The sequence below is a fragment of the Protopterus annectens genome, chromosome 4.part1, assembly GCF_019279795.1.
Source record: "Protopterus annectens isolate FY-2018-M chromosome 4.part1, PAN1.0, whole genome shotgun sequence".
Lineage (NCBI taxonomy): Eukaryota > Metazoa > Chordata > Ceratodontiformes > Protopteridae > Protopterus > Protopterus annectens.
Genome location: NC_056734.1, coordinates 913,958,035 through 913,975,256, shown reverse-complemented (window position 1 = coordinate 913,975,256; position 17,222 = coordinate 913,958,035). Strand labels below are relative to the sequence as shown.

Genomic DNA, 17,222 nt, shown 5'->3' with positions numbered 1-17,222 from the left:
GAAACAAACAAGATCCCCTATGGAAGGGAGCATTCAACTTTGGAAGATCTATGAGAAGAACAAAATACCTGAGCAGAAGAGGAGGTATGTGTATAATCACTGAGATGATATATAGGTTAGAGTGTTTGAATTATGACAGGAGGTTTGTATCTGAATGAGAATAATAATGACATTTCTTTTTAGATTTATAAAATGATTTGAAGAGAACGACAAAGATCTTAGCAGAAAGCATTCTATGATGCTGAAAGGGAGCGTATACAGTAAATGGAGAAGGAATAATTACTTAGCTAATAAAATGAAAAAATGAACTTGAATTGGAGTACATTGTTAATAATGTTACATGGAGGTGTTGCATTGTCCATTGGAGGAAGAAACCAACTTTTTGTCAGAGGACCTGACCATAATCATCATCAGATATTGCTTTTAATATAGTTTCTGAGAATATTTGCAGATATCTTCAATATTTTTTATCAGATTAGTGATTGCAGATACCCTCTGAGTTTACACTGTTATAACTGACAGTATAAACATAGTGCGTTTGCTGGAGCATGTCTTTCCTGATGCATTTCTTTAAAAACTCATTGCTTCCCTAGCTTTCATTTGTACTTGGCTGACACAGTGTAGCTAAATGGAATATGTCGAATGTCACTGTAATGTGACGTCATCCTTTGGATTTAGGAAAAAGGAAGAAGAAGAACAACAACAATATCATGGAACTTATAAACAAAGACATTGGCAACCTTCAAACACTGGATCCCACCCAGTTTGGGTTCGTGAAGGGCTGATCTTGTCTCCTGAACCTGATGAACTTCTTCGAATCAGTCTCCAGAACCATGGACAATGGTAAGATGGTCCACGCAGCCTATCCAGACCTTGCCAAGGCCATTGACACCATCCCCCCACTCTGGAATCATAGATAAACTTACTAAGCTGGGCATTAATCCCTACGTCACCCAATGGGTTGCTAACTGGCTTACTGATAGAACCCACACCATAAAAGAAGCCGACTCCAAATCCTGCTCAGAACAAGTGACGAGTGGAGTACCTCAGGGTTCAGTCCTGGGGCCACTGTTGTTTGGCATCTAATTCTCTGAAGTACAGGCCAACACTAAGGGACTCTGACTAACAAAGTTTGCAGATGACTGCAAACTGGGAGCCATTATTGAATCCCCAAATGATGTGGATACTCTACAAAAGGGCCTTACAGAAACAGATGCTTGGTGCCAGAGCCATGGGCTCAAGCTCAATGCCAAGAAATGTATAGTTATTCCCTTTGGGAAAAAACATGTATCTATGAATTACCATATAGGTGGCAGTACACTAAACACCGAAAGTGACTTAGGGACGCAGGTGGACAGTGGTATAACCTTCGATAACCACATCACCACAACAGTCAGGAAATCCTTCTATGTGGCACACCTCATCACTAAGGGCTTTTCATCCATAAAAAAGGAGGTCATTGTCCCATTGTACTCATCCCTCATTAGACCCATTATAGAATACAATGCCCCGTTTGGTATGTACCTCTCAAGACATCTGCAACAACTGGAAAGACCGCAGAAATACTTCACTAAAAGAATCACAGGCCTAAAGCTTAGGCCCTACGCTGACCACCTTAAAAAACTCCAGCTATACTCTGTGGCATATCATCTACTCAGAGGTTATCTCTGCTTAACATACAAGGCCATGTCAAACCCAGAGCTGTTGGACATGCTACACTTAAAGAAATCCCAATCCCTCAGAGACAAACGCTCCAGGGATCTAAACCTTGTCATCACAATAAACAAAACATGCTGGAGGGATAGGTTCCTGACCCAGAGACTCCCCAGACTCTGGAATAGACTGCCCATACATGTCAAGCAGAGTGCCTCTTTGGCCCTCTTCAAAAGGAACCCTTATGACTGGATGGGAGAAAGAAAATTCACCCCAGGGATCACATAAGTCGCCTTGCTAGAGAGGGGTCCAGGGAAGTAAATAGTGTGGGAAGAAATAGCTAGGGAATTGTTATGGCTAGGCTTGTATAGGCCCTAGGGCTGATAGCCTAGTACCAAGCTATGAAACTATGAAAAGGAAGGATGAAAGAAAGCAAAAAGAAAGAAAGAATGGGAAAAAAAGGTAAAGAAATGTGCCACTATTCAAAAATGTCAGAAATACAAGTTTACCTACCCAGTGCTCACTTCAGTATTTCAAATATCCGTAGTGAATTTTGTACATGAGAAGTAAAATCTAAAACACCAAACAGCACCACCACAAAACAAATGTTCCAGTGAAAAGAAGAACGAAAGGCAAAATAACTAACACCAAGTCCATTCACAGGAACAAGCCACGGCCGTTCAGTAGAAGTTCAAAAAATGAGATACAATCTTGAAAATATTCTTAAAAAATGCCGCTGAAAGCAAGTGACGATTACACCAAAAAAACTTTTATTGACAAAATTCGGTAAGTGCTTTCACCATATAGTCTTCATCAGACCGTACAAAAACAGATGGAAAAAAAGACATATATACCTTCTTAATCACACTTAATTAGTGACATCATATCCTGTCACTTTTGGTGTAATCATCTCCTGCTTTCAGCGGCATTTTTCAAGGATATTTACAATATTGTATCTCATTTTTGAACTTCTACTGAACGGCCGTGGCTTGTTCCTGTGAACGGACTTGGTTTTAGTAATTTTGTATATGAGATAAATAATGGGTCATCAGATGGTTTTGAGTGCCACTGGACTTTTATGAAGCGTGGAGAAATTATGAGGCTTCGTTTTCAGTTGATTGTCAAACTGTTTGTATTTTTTCACAATATTTTGTATAACCATATTTCAGTGCAACCAAACATCTATGTATATCTGAAGATGAAATCAGCAGTGCTTGTTTTCAGAGTTTGTTTTCATATATGTTGCTGCTCGTGTGACTTTTCTGAAAGCATAAGGAACTCCAACAGCATCTGTTTAAGGGTTTTTTTTGAGTATATAAAAACAGAAACAGAAAAATTCAAAGCCTTAATCAAGTTCATCAAGTTCTTAATCAGGATACTTAATCAAGTGACTGTGAGGTTTACTGTTAACTTAATCAAAGTATCCAACAAGCTGCTAAAAGAAACAAGGTGAAAGCAAAATGCATTTTATTAGCTGAAATAATAGATAATTAAACCAGTAAACAGAAACTTACATTTAAAAAAAATCATAATAACAGCATAATGAAAAAGATTGTTTAATGGAATAGGGTCAGTGATGGCTGCATAATTTAAGTAACATATTACACTAAATAAAGAAAATGAAAGTAAGAAATAATGGAAAATAAGATGAAAGAAAGAAAGAAAGAAAGAAAGAAAGAAAGAAAGAAAGAAATACACCACTTTGTTGTATCATACCTTTTACAACTGTAAAAATATCTCCTTCCATGAATGACCTGCATTATGATTCTGTTAAAGTCAGAAGTTGTTGTGTCTACAAAACATAAGCAGTCTAGTGGCTCCCCTCTGTAGAACAACATTTCAATGACTGACTGAACTGTGTTTTGTTCAGAGTGCAGATGAAGCTATAAGAACAAATGCTGTCAGAAAATTAGCACACAGCTGTATTTGTGGATGGCCTTTAAATAGTAATAAATAGGGTACCATGATGACATTTACTGCAAATAAACTGCCTCGTATGGGGAACATTGTAATATAATGGAATGTAATACTTCTTTTACATAACACAAAAACATGTACTTAGCATAAATGATAATTTTACATGCAGGAATATATTTACCTTTGCAAGCATATAAATAATCTTGACAGCAGTCACCAAAATGTTGGCATTGTTCATCACAATAGCAGTTTTCTCCTTCTGGTTTGCAGCCCAGAGCACAGCAAAGTGGTGGTGACTGTGATAAACAACCAGTGGCTCCTGTTGAAAAAGAGAAATAAATGATAATTTTTCCTCAAGATAAAAATTGTACAGCAAAACATAAAATGTGAAAGGAAGAGTAGTTCCTCCATTGCACAATGAGAAGCTCTGCTGAATAAAAGAGGGTGCATGAATTTAAAATGATGCTTTTTTTCTGTCTTTTTATTAATGCTTAGTAGAAAATACATACCTTGAAAGCCTCATTGCTCCAGTAAGACTACTAACTTGATTTTGTGGCAAGCTTGGCTATCATCTTTTTCAATGTTCAATGTTTTAATGTAGTGAGATCAAAATCAAAGCCAAATTGTAGGCTGTTAATGAGTTTTTCAGTGTGTGAAGGCAGGGTCAAAAGCTTGAGTATCAGACCATCTGTCCAAACGCTTCTTAAAGTTATTAAGTTTATCAGCCTTTCTAATGTACATTAGGACTGATTCCCATATTCTACCTGCACTTCGGTAAACAAAGTAATTGGTAATCATTATTAATTATTAATAAATTATTACTTATTTATTTTGCCCATACACTGAAACTTAAATTCAATGCCTACTGTTGCTACTAGAGCATTATATTTAAGTTAATTATAAATCTACATAGTTTCCTTTTTAAATCAGATTGGTTGCAAAACAAATACATATGTAATACTTTACAACTGATCTTATAACTGATTTATAAGGAGAATTAACCACTGCGGATCCCCTGCTAGTAATATTTATCAAGGTAGCCTTCATTAACTTATCAGTTTTCTGTGGTACATTATTTATATGTTTAGCAAATCCTAATTCCAAGTCTATTTGCATTCCCAAATCTCTAGATACTTCACCTATTGTGATTAATCCATTATACAATTGCATATCAATATCTAGGCTTACCTTTGCCAAATGAATACCTGTGCATTTCATTTTTTTATTAAATATCATCCAAGTAGAAGAGGTTCATTCAGAAACAGTATCTAAATATTGTTGCAACTTTTGCTGATCATTAATGATATTGACCCTAACATTACAATATTGGTAAGGGCAGTGAATTTGTTCACCCAAATTGATTATTGGGGAACTTTGAAATAATATACCAAAAGTATCTTTTTCTTTGTCTTTCGCCTTTTCCCGGTTTAGGGTTGATACAGCAGATCACTGGTCCTCAGATTGATTGGCAGTGGTGTTTTTATGGTGTCGAGTTGCCACCCCGGCACCCAACCTTCACAGAAGGCACACACATACACACATGCACCTATCTGCATGTCTTTAAAACTCACTCGACTGCAGGGAGGACATACAGACGGTGCTCCAGCCAAGAATCGAACTGGAGACCCTCTTGCTGTGAAGGGACAATGCTAACCGCTGCACCACCGTGGCCATCAAATACACCAACATGATAATAGTCCTAATTCAAATACCTGAGGAAACACAATTTTAACACCCACTTATTCAGAAAGGCAATTTCTAGTGCAGACATCACATATTCTTTCCTTTAACAATTTATGAATCCACTTGATCATAAATATGTAAAATCATAGCATATGGCACATTATTGAATTCTTTTACATAATCCAGATGACATCAGCAGATATTCTTAAATCCGCTGTGTGTACTACCTCTGAGTAAAAGTTAATCAAGTTGCCTTGGTAGCAAGGACCTTCTATGAACTCATGCTGATGGATATCAATTCCTTCTCTATCTCTGATTTGTTGTTATTTACAGTAGATCCTTTCATAATACTTAACCAACCTGCATGTTAAATTAGCTGTCCTAAAAGTTTTACTTGAAAAAGGATTATTGCATTTTGGAATTGGTATGTATCACAGTTGCCCTTTTCCAAAGCTGTATTAAATCCTTAAGAATATTAGTTAAAAATAATCCATTCAGCCCATCTGGTTTAGCTGCAAAATTAATTTTTACTTTGTCTTAAACTACAGTAACAAGATACACTAAGAGTTAAAGCAGCTATGATTTATCTTTTCAAGCTAGCTAACATTCCCTGAGCATTTAAAAATGTTTTGCCAAATATATTAGTTAAACTATCTCATTTAGAAACTATAGAGTCACCCATCTTAATGATCAATTTTCTGCACTTTCTTTACCATAAAGTCTTAAATGCTTTAACAGAGCCTTATTGCTATTTTTAGAAAACTCTACACGTTTAATTTCATAATTTCTTTCTGATCAATGGACTTTCTTTCTAAATAGGTTTTTACCCTACAGTACTATAATTTATTATTTTCGCCAGGGAACAGCCTCATAATTCTCCAAAGATGTTTCCTTTTATTCCTTAACATTGTCAGCCGCATTGACCACCGTGATGGTACCCCTCTAACTTGATGTATTCTGTCATTCAAGGGACTACACTTCTCAACTAACTCATTATTGCACTTATAAAAAATTTAAAAATTTTGCAGCTTACTTTACTGTCCTTATTGTCTAGCTCTAGACCTGATGTTCAAAATTTTATACCATATTCAATGCCAACAAAATTAGCCTGGTAAAATTTCCTTTGGAAGCTGACTTCCTGATAACTTTGCCTTTAAGCTCCCATAGAAAATGTAAATGAACCCCCAAGTTACCCAGTTCCTCTCCTTTTATATAGTTTAAAACCTCCCAAAGTATCTGTTACCCAAACAACATCAAGACTATCATGACAACTTGTAAAGTTTTTCACTATCTGTTTATAATTATTAGCTAAACTATCAGCTAGTATGCTATTTAATATTAATAACTTTAGTACAGGTGAATTCCATTCTACCCTGGCACACTGATGTCACTGGCTACAGTATCAACTTTGTCTCTAAACAATTTTTAATGACTTGTCCAATACAAGAATCCATTTCCTGGCTTAACAGGTTCAGGAAATCATCATCATCTTTTGGCTGTTCCCGTTAGGGGTCACCACAGTGGATCATCTGTTTCCATTTTTCCTGTCCTCTGTATCTTGCTCTGTCACACCAACCACCTGCATGTCCTCTCTCACCACATCCATAAACCGTATCTTAGGCCTTCCTCTTTTCCTGTTACCTGGTAGTTTCATCCTTAGCATCTTTTTCCTAATATACTCAGCATCCCTCCTCAGCACATGTCCAAACCAATGTAATCTTGCCTCTCTGGCTTTGTCTCCAAACCTTCCAACCTGGGCTGACCCTCTAATATACTTATTCCTAATCCTGTCCATCCTCATCACACCCAGTGCAAACCTTAACATCTTTAACTCTGCCACATCCAGCTCTAACTCTTGCTTTTTTGTCAGTGCTACTGTCTCCAACCCATATAACATAGCTGGTCTCACTACCCTCTTGCCGACCTTCCCTTTCACTCTTACTGGGACTCGTCTGTCACAAATCACTCCTGACACTCTTCCCCACCCATTCCATCCTGCCTGTACTCTCTTCTTCACCTCTCTTCCACACTCACCATTACTCTGAACTATTGATCCCAAGTATTTAAACTCATCCACCTTTGGCACCTCTACTCCCTGCATCCTCACCATTCCTCTATCCTCCATCTCATTCACACACATATATTCTGTCTTAGTCCTGCTGACCTTCATTCCTCTTCTTTCTAGAGCATATCTCCACCTCTCCAGGGTCTCCTCCACCTGTTCACTACTGTCACTACAGATCACAATGTCATCTGCAAACATCATAGCCCACGGGGACTCCTGTCTGATCTCGTCTGTCAACCTGTCCATCACCACTGCAAATAAGAAAGGGCTCAGAGCTGATCCTTGATGTAATCCCACCTCCACCTTAAAAGCATCTGTCACAACTACTGCAGACCTCTCCACTGTCACACTGCCCTTGTACATATCCTGTACCACTCTTACATACTTTTCTGACACTCCCGACTTCCTCATACAATACCACAATGCCTCTCTAGGCACCCTGTCATATGCTTTCTCTAAGTCTACAAAAACACAATGCAACTCCTTCTGACCTCCTCTGTACTTCTCCATCAAAACGCTCAGAGCAAACATCGTGTCTGTAGTGCTCTTTCCCGGCATGAAACCATATTGCTGATCACTAATCATCACGTCCCTTTTTAACCTTAGGTTCAGGAAACACTAATGCTATATTAAAATGTTTTTTCAGTATTGCGTTCGTGTAGTTTTATAAAGTTACCCTCATGTGGCCTAAAAAGTGAGTAACAAATATGCAAACACTCTAACCTTGTCTTTCTTTTCTATAAGAGAGAAGGCCCTTATAACCATGTATAATAGAGGAACTTTTTTTGCACTGAGCCAAGTTTCCAATTATAAAAAAAATGTTTCATATCCTACATCAGCAATCCATACATCCAAATCAGCTAATTTTCAACAGCACATTAAACGGTTCCTTCATTCTATAGCCCTTTTTCCACCTGGTCACTGTAATAAAAATATTTGGCCAATGCATTTCATAGATCCAAATACTCTTACTTTCATGATCACTCAAATTTAACCTTTCTTTGACAGATCATCTTTGTTAAGCAATAAAATCTTCCCAAAGGGTAATTACTTGATGAGAGTTTGTCAAACATTCTTTCCATGTCGTATCTGGCAATTGTCTTGGTATATTTCTCATTACCCATCCAGATTTTGGTACTGGAAAAATATCACAAAAAAAAATATTCAAAATTCCAACTTTTTACTAAATTAAACAATAGTCCTCAACTACCCTGAGAACAATACTCTGTTAATATTAACAACATCATCTTTATGTGCTACTACAACTGCTGTGTCATATTTTAATCTTGGGTTAACAAGATTTTCCACGGCTTCACTTATGTTCTTCACTTCTTCTTTTTAAAGGAAGCAGCAATACTGTCATGTTGAATCCTGGTTATCAGTTATTTAGTACCTTAAGGAAGGAATTACCTATCATCAGGGTTTGTTGCAGCATCTCCCTTTTTCTCCCAACATCCTCCTGCCTACCAATAACAGCAACATCTACACATCTACTGTGTTAATTAAGTGCCTCGTTAATCCTACCGCCTCTCATAGCTTTCCTTTTTTTTCCTTAATCACTTAATCATTTTAACCCTCAGTATTTATTGACATGCTCCATAACCTTTCCTATTTAAAATGAAGTTATTCCTATTAATATGGGCGCACCTCCCAACTGTACAGATTTTTGCCACATATTTTTGGTCTGTTCCTCATAAAATTTTCTGAATTTATGTGGCAAATCAGTGAAGAATGAATTTACTAATTAATGACAGTCATTTAAGTTTCAGACTTGATATCCTTCAGAAAATGTATTATTATTATTTTTATTATTTTACATTTGTTAACCGGGCTAGTCTAACTGGATACATGTCCATTTTCAGTAGAGGCCTGGGGAGATAAGCTCCAAGATAGAACAATGAAATTAACAAGATAACAAATAAGGAAACATTAAACAAAAAAAAAATCATATTTACAATGCATATTACAGGTTATCACAGTAAATTCAGCAGTGCAGAATGCAGGCATAACATAGCATGCTAGTACAATCAAGATGTTCTAGAGAGAGATAGTATTATGGTTAATAAGGAATGAATTACAGTTAATAAGGAGAAGGGGTAGGAAGAGCAAAGTATTAAGAGATACATAACTAGTCAGGCTTAGTACAGGGGCATAACCACTGTGTTCTGAGGAACACTTTCAATTTGTTTTTGAAGCATGATAGCGAGGAAAGTGAGGAGAGTTCACTGGGAGGAGATTCCAGGCTTTTCCAACAATATTAGAAAAAAGGGAGTCTCCAGCCTTGTTGTTTGGTTTAGTGGTATGTACTAGAAGTCTCTGAGAAGACCTTAAGGATTTCAGGGTTTTATAGGGAGTGATGAGTGTGGATAGAATAGGAGTTTTGGAAGGTTTGTAAAAAGTGTTGTAGGCTATAGATAGTTGATGGAATTTAATCAGATTTTGTAGTTCAAGCCATCCCAGCTGCTTTAAATTAATGCAATGGTGGGTTCTAAATGGGTTGCCTGTAGCAAATCTGGCAATGTTAATGTAAGACATTTCCAATTTGCTAAGATTATTTTTAGATAGATTAGTAAAAATTGGTGAGGCATAAAGAAGTGAAGAGATTAGATGAGTGTGTTCTATAGTGGTTTAAGCTGAAGGTAAGAGAAAGGATTTTACCCTATAGAGACAGACAAGTTTTTTTGTTGACAGTTTTTATAGTATTGTTAATATGGATATCAAAGTTCAAATTGTTGTCAATGGTGATACCCAATAGTTTGGTGGTTGGATCAGGGGATATAATAGTTTTATTGGTAGAGATAACTGAGAAATCAAGAGGAGAGGACTTATTAGTGGGAGAGAAGAAGAGGAGTTTAGTCTTTCTGGGGTTTAGGAGGAGGCATCTATGTGTGAACTATTGCTCAATTGTGTTAAATACTTGGGTAAGAGATTGAAGTTCAGAAGAGGAGGTGGCTGAGCATATCAGTGTGGAGTCATCTGCATATTGTATGCATGTGGCTTGGGGGATGGCAAGGTGAAGATCATTAATAAATATGGAAAAAAGTAGAGGTCCTAGGATGGACCCTTGAGGGACACCAAGTTTGACAGGCAGGTGAGTGGAGAGAGGCTTGTGCCATAGTACGGCCTGTTGTCTTTTATCAAGGTAGGACTGGAACCGCTTTATAGAAGATGTATCTAGTGACAAGGATTTCAGTATTTTGATGAGTATTTGGTGATTTACCATGTCAAAAGCTTTAAAAAGGTCAATAAATAGCACTGAAGAAAGCTTGTTAAGATTGCGTTTTTTGTTGATACAATCTGTGAAGGAAAGAAGGGTAGTACTAGTACTATGTGAAGGTCTGAATCCATGTTGACAGTTGGAAAGTAAATTATGTTGGGTTAGATGGTCAAGTAATTTTCTGTGAATGCATTTCTCCATGATCTTTGCCAAAGGAGAGAGAAGGGCAATGGGGCGGTAGTTTGAGAGTTCAGTGGAGTGTCCACCTTTATGGAGGGGGATAATATGGGAGATTTTCCATAAACTGGGGATATGACTTTCGGTAATAGTTCTATTGATCAGAATAGAAATGGGATAAGCAATAGCTTTGGCTGATTGTTGTAGGAATTCAGCAGGTAGTTGGTCTGCTGAGGGTGAGCATGGTTTTAGTTTCTGTAGAAGGGTTAGAATATTTGTTGTTGGGACAGGTTGAATATGAAAAGTAGGGGGTAAGGTTGATTTATAGGAAGGTAGAGTGAAGTTATTAGGTGATAGTTGACTAGCTAGTGTTTGTATAGCATTAGTAAAAAAGGTATTGAAAGCATTAGCTGTAGTCAATAGATTTTTGTGGTCAGTATTTTGAGGATTTGGAGTAGTTGATTGACCTGGATGGAGTAGTTGGTTAATGCTAGCCCAACATTTTTGTTGGTTGTTTTGATTAGCTTGTTGGGATTGTAGGTAGTAGTTTCTTTTATCAGATATTATAGCTTTCTTGGTTTCATTTCTTAGCTGTCTAAATGTTAGTTGGTCTATAGGGTTTTTAGTCTTCCTCCATTTTGCCCGAAGTTTGTTTCTAAGATTTATTTTACGTTTGGTTTCTTTTGAAAGCCATGGAGCAGATTTAGTTTTAATTCTAATTAATCTGGTTGGAGCATGGTGGTTGAGAATGGCAAGGAAGTTGGAGTTAAAGTAACTAACGGCTTCATCTAAAGGGAGGTTTTGTAAGGGAGACCAGTTGCAAGCTCTTAGTTCCATTTGGAATAGTTCAGGGTTAAAGTACTTTTTAGATCTGATGTTTTTGACAGATATTGGAATGGGAGAGTTGATTTTATGTCTGATGATGTAGGTAAGAAAATGGTCACTTAAATCATCAAGGATGGTTCCTGAATCATAAATGTGAGGATGATGGTTTATGAGAATCCAGTCTAATAATGTATGATAACACAATATATTTTATTCTAGCAACTTTCTAAGCTTATGAGAGCAATATTTAAATGTTGTGCCTATTTTTGGTGTTTTGCCCCCCTCCCCATTATTTTTGGCTTTGTCCAGATTTTTTGTGCTAAGAGGTGAAGAGCTATGAATATGGGCCAGGAGTTCAGCCCGACTAACTAAACCATGACTTTTGGACACTAACAGAGTGCTCCTAATAGAATTACATAAGAGTCTCTTCTTCTTTAGAATCATTTATATGAGTGATAATAAAACATACATATTTCCCTTCTCATTATTAGAAGTATCATTACTTAAGTGTAGACTGTGTTATATCACTAAATTCGTATGCATTTCTTTTTTAAGACTTTTACTACCTGGTATATATGTCTTCCTTGATTTCACCCCTCAGATTGTGTTTCTTTTCCATTTTCTAACTGACACGTACTACAGACATTTTTATCATTATTTGAGTCTGTGGCATTGTTACTGAACATTTCACACTTACAACAAACTAATAAAATACACTTCTTGACCATCTCCTCAAGACTGCACCTGTTTGTGTCACTGCTGCTTTACTCTCTTTCTGTAACACACATTTGCCACAATCTGTCTTTCCCAAATTCCAGTCAGTAACATTGTTACTGAACATCTTACCCTTAGAAGAAACTGATGTTTGCCCTCTCATTCAAATATTCAGCACAAAACTTAAACATCACTTCCAAATATGTTGCTAACTGAACTAAGTACTAACTTCATCGACATTCTCAAATTAAGAGATAGAGACAACAGAAAGTCCAATGGAGCTAGTTCCTTCGCTTAACATTACCTTAATTGTCTTACCCAGTAAAATAAGCAAGAAAAAACAACTGATGTAGAAATTCTACAAAAAGGCCTCAATGACACCAGTGACTGGTACCTGAACCATGGCCTTAAGCTCAATGCCAAAAAGTGCATTGTCATTCCCTTTGGGAAAAATTCAGTGACCATGAACTACCACATAGGCGGTAGTCCACTAAACACTGAAGGTGTGATAAGAGACCTGGGGACACAGGTTGACAGCAACCTCTCCTTTGATAACCACATTGCCACTGTAGTCAGAAAGTACTTCTATGTGGCACATCTCATTACAAAAGGTTTCTCATCCAGGAAGAAGGAGATCATAATCCCTCTCTACTCATCCCTCATTAGACCTATTATAGAATACAATGCCCCATTTGGTATGTACCTCACTAGACACCTACAACAACTGGAAAGGCCACAAAAATACCTCACTAAGAGGATCCTAGGCCTTAGACACATGCCCTATACGGACATAGTAAAAAAAACACCAGCTATACTCTGTCTCTTATCGCCTGCTTAGAAAAGATCTCTGCTTTTCCAACAAAGACTTGTCTAACCCAGAGCTGCTAGATATGCTACAGCTAAAGAAATCCCAGCCCCTTCATGCCACACACTCCAGGGACCTAAACCTCATTATCACAATAAACAGAACATGCTGGAGGGACAGGTTCCTAACCCAGAAACTTCCCATACTCTGGAGCAAGCTTCCCATTAACATCAAGCAAAGCACTTTACTGTCCCTTTGTAAGAGAAATCTTGACGAGTGGATGGGCATAGGAAGTTCACCCTGGGTATCGCTTCAGTGGCCTGGCTTGACAGGGGCACTGGGAACTAACTTTAGGTGGCATGATGCCAGGGCATCTTTTTGGGCTAGGCTTATATAGGCTCCAGGGCCATTAGCCTAGTATATACCTAGGAACCTAGGAACTTATGTTGCTAGTTTTTAATAATTTGTGCCAGTTGGGTTTTGTTCAGCTTTTCAGCTGTCTCATTTGTATTGTATGAAAGCTGCTATGTAGGGAAATGTATATGAGTAATATATTAAAATATTGTTGATGCAGCTTTATTTTATGAGATAAACATAAGTATACATAAACTGATAGGGTTCAAAGCTGCCCAAGACTTACATTAATCATTTTTTCTTTAGTGAGGCACTTCTTCACTGCAAGACCTTATTTGTTAAACCATAGACTAAATGAAAGCGCAAATATGTGCATATATATATATATATATATATATATATATATATATATATATATATATACATACATACACACACACACACACACACACACACACACACACACACACACACACACACACACACACACACACATCTATATATATGTATAGATAGATAGCTATATCATTAACACCTATGTGAATTTCACACCTCTAGTAGCCTACACAGTTTGTTACATTCCAAAGCATTTTCTGAGTAATCAACTTAAAAACATAATACAAAGAAATGCAAATATTTGTGAACGATAAAAGCTGTTATCAGTAAAAAGTCTTTTTTGCATTGATAACATTCAGTATAATCACAGTCTTTGCGTCAATGCTGTAATATATTATTATGGATACAAAACCAGAATGATATTTTTATCTAATGTTTGACAGACAAATTGCCATTTCTTAGAAACTGTACATACAACCTAGATGCATTTTGTCAATTTACTTTTATTATCCACACATAAGCTTTCACATGACAGGAAAAAAGGTCCACTTTCTGTGCATGCTTACTAAGATATTTACAGAAATATGAAGAAATGTTTATTTGTATAATTAACAATATAAATAAACCTGAATATCTCTCAAAATCTGCAACTTAGAGTATAAATATCAATGACAGTTTTCTTCAGCATCATCCAATATTTCTTCTAATGCCATACAATAGTTTATAAGTCACTCAGTTTCAGAAATATTAAGTACATATGGAAACATTTCATATTTTCATTATTAGAAGCAAATAACTACAAATATCTCCTGTATCGTGTACTGTAATTGCACATTGACAATGTGCTTTTTATTCTCCCACCAGGGTATTTCACACTATTTCCATCAGTAACACTTAGGTCTCTCACTTATGAAAACGTGAATGCAAACATGAAAATATAAAAATATGAATAATAAGGGAAATCACTCATTAATTTTTCCATGGCAGAACACCCAAGATTAACCATCTTGATATCATTTTGTTAATTATACCTTGCACTTTCTAATACTGCCTATTATTAATTGTGACGCTATGAGTTAAAGATGGCAGACCCAAAAAATATCTGAGTGGCATAACTACCTATGGGTGTTAAATGGAAAAAAAACAAAATGTGCTATAGTTTTGAAAGATGTGTGTAAATATCTGTATAGATATCTGTCTATCTACACACACACACACACACACACACACACACACAAACGCGTGCACACACACACACACACACACACACACACACACACACACACACACACACACACACACACACACACAATCTACATATAGGGTTAGGAGGGTGGCCTAATGGTTAAGGTGTTTTCCTTTGAACCACAAGGTGCAGGGTTTGAATCTCACAAGGGATAATTGGCTAGGCTTAAAATGGCTTTGCAAGGGCAATTAGCCTAGTATGAATCTATCTATCTATATATATATATATATATATATATATATATATATATATGGGTGTACTTTATTTCATTGAGTCTCATTTCACTGAATTTCATTTCACCCTGACCACATCGCTGAAAACTCAAATTACTGAAAACTCATTTCACCAAATATCATTTCACTGAACTGAAGTAGTGAAATGAAATTTAGTGAAATGAGATTCAATGAAACAAAGTAGACCCATATATACATATAGCTATATGGGTCTACTAAAAAAGACTGGAAAGCCACTTGTTCGAAAATGAACAGTGGATTCTAGGTTACACGAAAGTGCACTTCCGCGAAGAACGGTTCAACAAACCGTTAAGGAACACGGGTGCCGAAGCACACTACAGTGGGGAAAGGGAATTTATGTGTTTCTCCACTGTAGTGCAATCTTGGAGTTGGTATATTTAAGTGGGGGGTATGGGGGCACAGCCACCCACATGGGGGGTGCAGGGGGGCTTGCCCCCTTGCAAAAACAATGTTACTGTGTTCTTTATCGGTTCATTGAACCGATGTTCGCGGAAGTGCACTTTCACTGAAGTGCAGCTTACCCATGTGGGGTGCAGCTTTGGCTCACCACTTTGGTGAAATGTAGCAGGAATACTGTATTGCATTAGTGAAGACTGAGTCTAAAGCCACTGTGGTACAGCAGTAGTGTCGTTGCCTCACAGCAAGAGGTTCTCCTGTTCGATTCTCAGCTGGTGTGCCTTCTGTGTGGAGTCTGCATGTCCTCCCTGTGGTCGAGTGGCCTCTGAAAGACATGTGTGAATGGGCGTGCCTTCACTGAAGGTTGGGCATCAGGCTGGCAACTTGGCACCATAAAAATCTACTGCCAATCATTAGCGGACCGGAGTTCCGCTGTGCGACCCCTAACCGGGAAAAGCCAAAAAGACAAACAAACATCAGTGGAGACTGAGTCTGCTGAGCACATGATCCCAAGCTTAGCTAGAAAGTGGACTGTCAGCATGCATTGTGGAGCCCATGCTTTCCCAAACACTGCAATGCTACTGGAGCTTGGACAGCTGCCACTAAGGTAAGGGTGCCAAGGCAGAAGAAACGGTAAGCTGCTTCATTGATCCTTAAGTTGGCCTACTCCTTATCACGAGACTCTTGCAATAAAGGTACAAGATGGCCTTATTGGACACTCCTGGCAGGAATAAATGGGTCATAGGACTCCCATCTAGCCTGTGGAATGTTTGGTATTCATCTCTGATGGAACAAATAGTCTGAGTGAAGACAGAGTTGCCATCCAACAGGTGTAATGAGCACAGTGGATCAATGAAGGTGGGATTCAATATATATTTAAACCTCTAATGTCAATTGAAATGCAACAGATTATATCTGCAGGTTATGGGCTTCCATCTAAATTTAAGAAACCCTAAGAAATCATTTGATATAACTGCAAACAAAATATCTGGTCTGACTGGTTTATCTAAATAAAATATATCTTTCATACCTAAACTAAGGTATATACCAACATCAGTTTGATGGTGAATATATTTGTAATCCCTAATGATTGTTAAGATGTAAAATATGGATATAATATATGTATTTAAGGAATACATCTGAATACACTTTCAAGACAATACACCATTTTTTATTGCATTTTTCACTGCTAATGTTTCCACTTGCATTGTCTTATATAGATGACACAATCAAATTTTTTTTGTAATGTAAGTGTAAAAATATTTGGAATGATCTTACTGTGTCTTATAAGTCTAAGTATCACAGACAATAAATTTCTTGAAGACATAAGGCAGAAGTCAGAGATGCAAGTGGCAACACAAGCATTATGAATATTAACATTAGCATAATCAGTATTATCACAAATAAGAGTATTGTTGGATATATATAATAGTTCCAAGAATTAATAAAGATCAAGGCCTTGTTTTTGTCATGCAGTGATTTGCAGTTCAGTGAAATATTAGCTGTAATGAGGAAAGACCTCATTATGAGCTAATTTGCATATGTTTGAATCACAGTTAACTACCTTGGAGTGCAGATCA

General features: G+C 37.1%; 1 protein-coding gene across 1 annotated transcript in view; it reads right to left on the bottom strand.

Moving 5' to 3' along the window:
- The window catches only part of LOC122801340 (receptor-type tyrosine-protein phosphatase eta-like), a 203,030-nt gene that overhangs the window by 149,393 nt on the left and 36,415 nt on the right, over positions 1 to 17,222 (bottom strand). Inside the window, exon 2 of the mRNA XM_044070880.1 lies at positions 3,752 to 3,889. Within this exon, the coding sequence (XP_043926815.1) occupies positions 3,752 to 3,889 (138 nt within the window). The remainder of the gene's footprint in view (positions 1 to 3,751; positions 3,890 to 17,222) is intronic.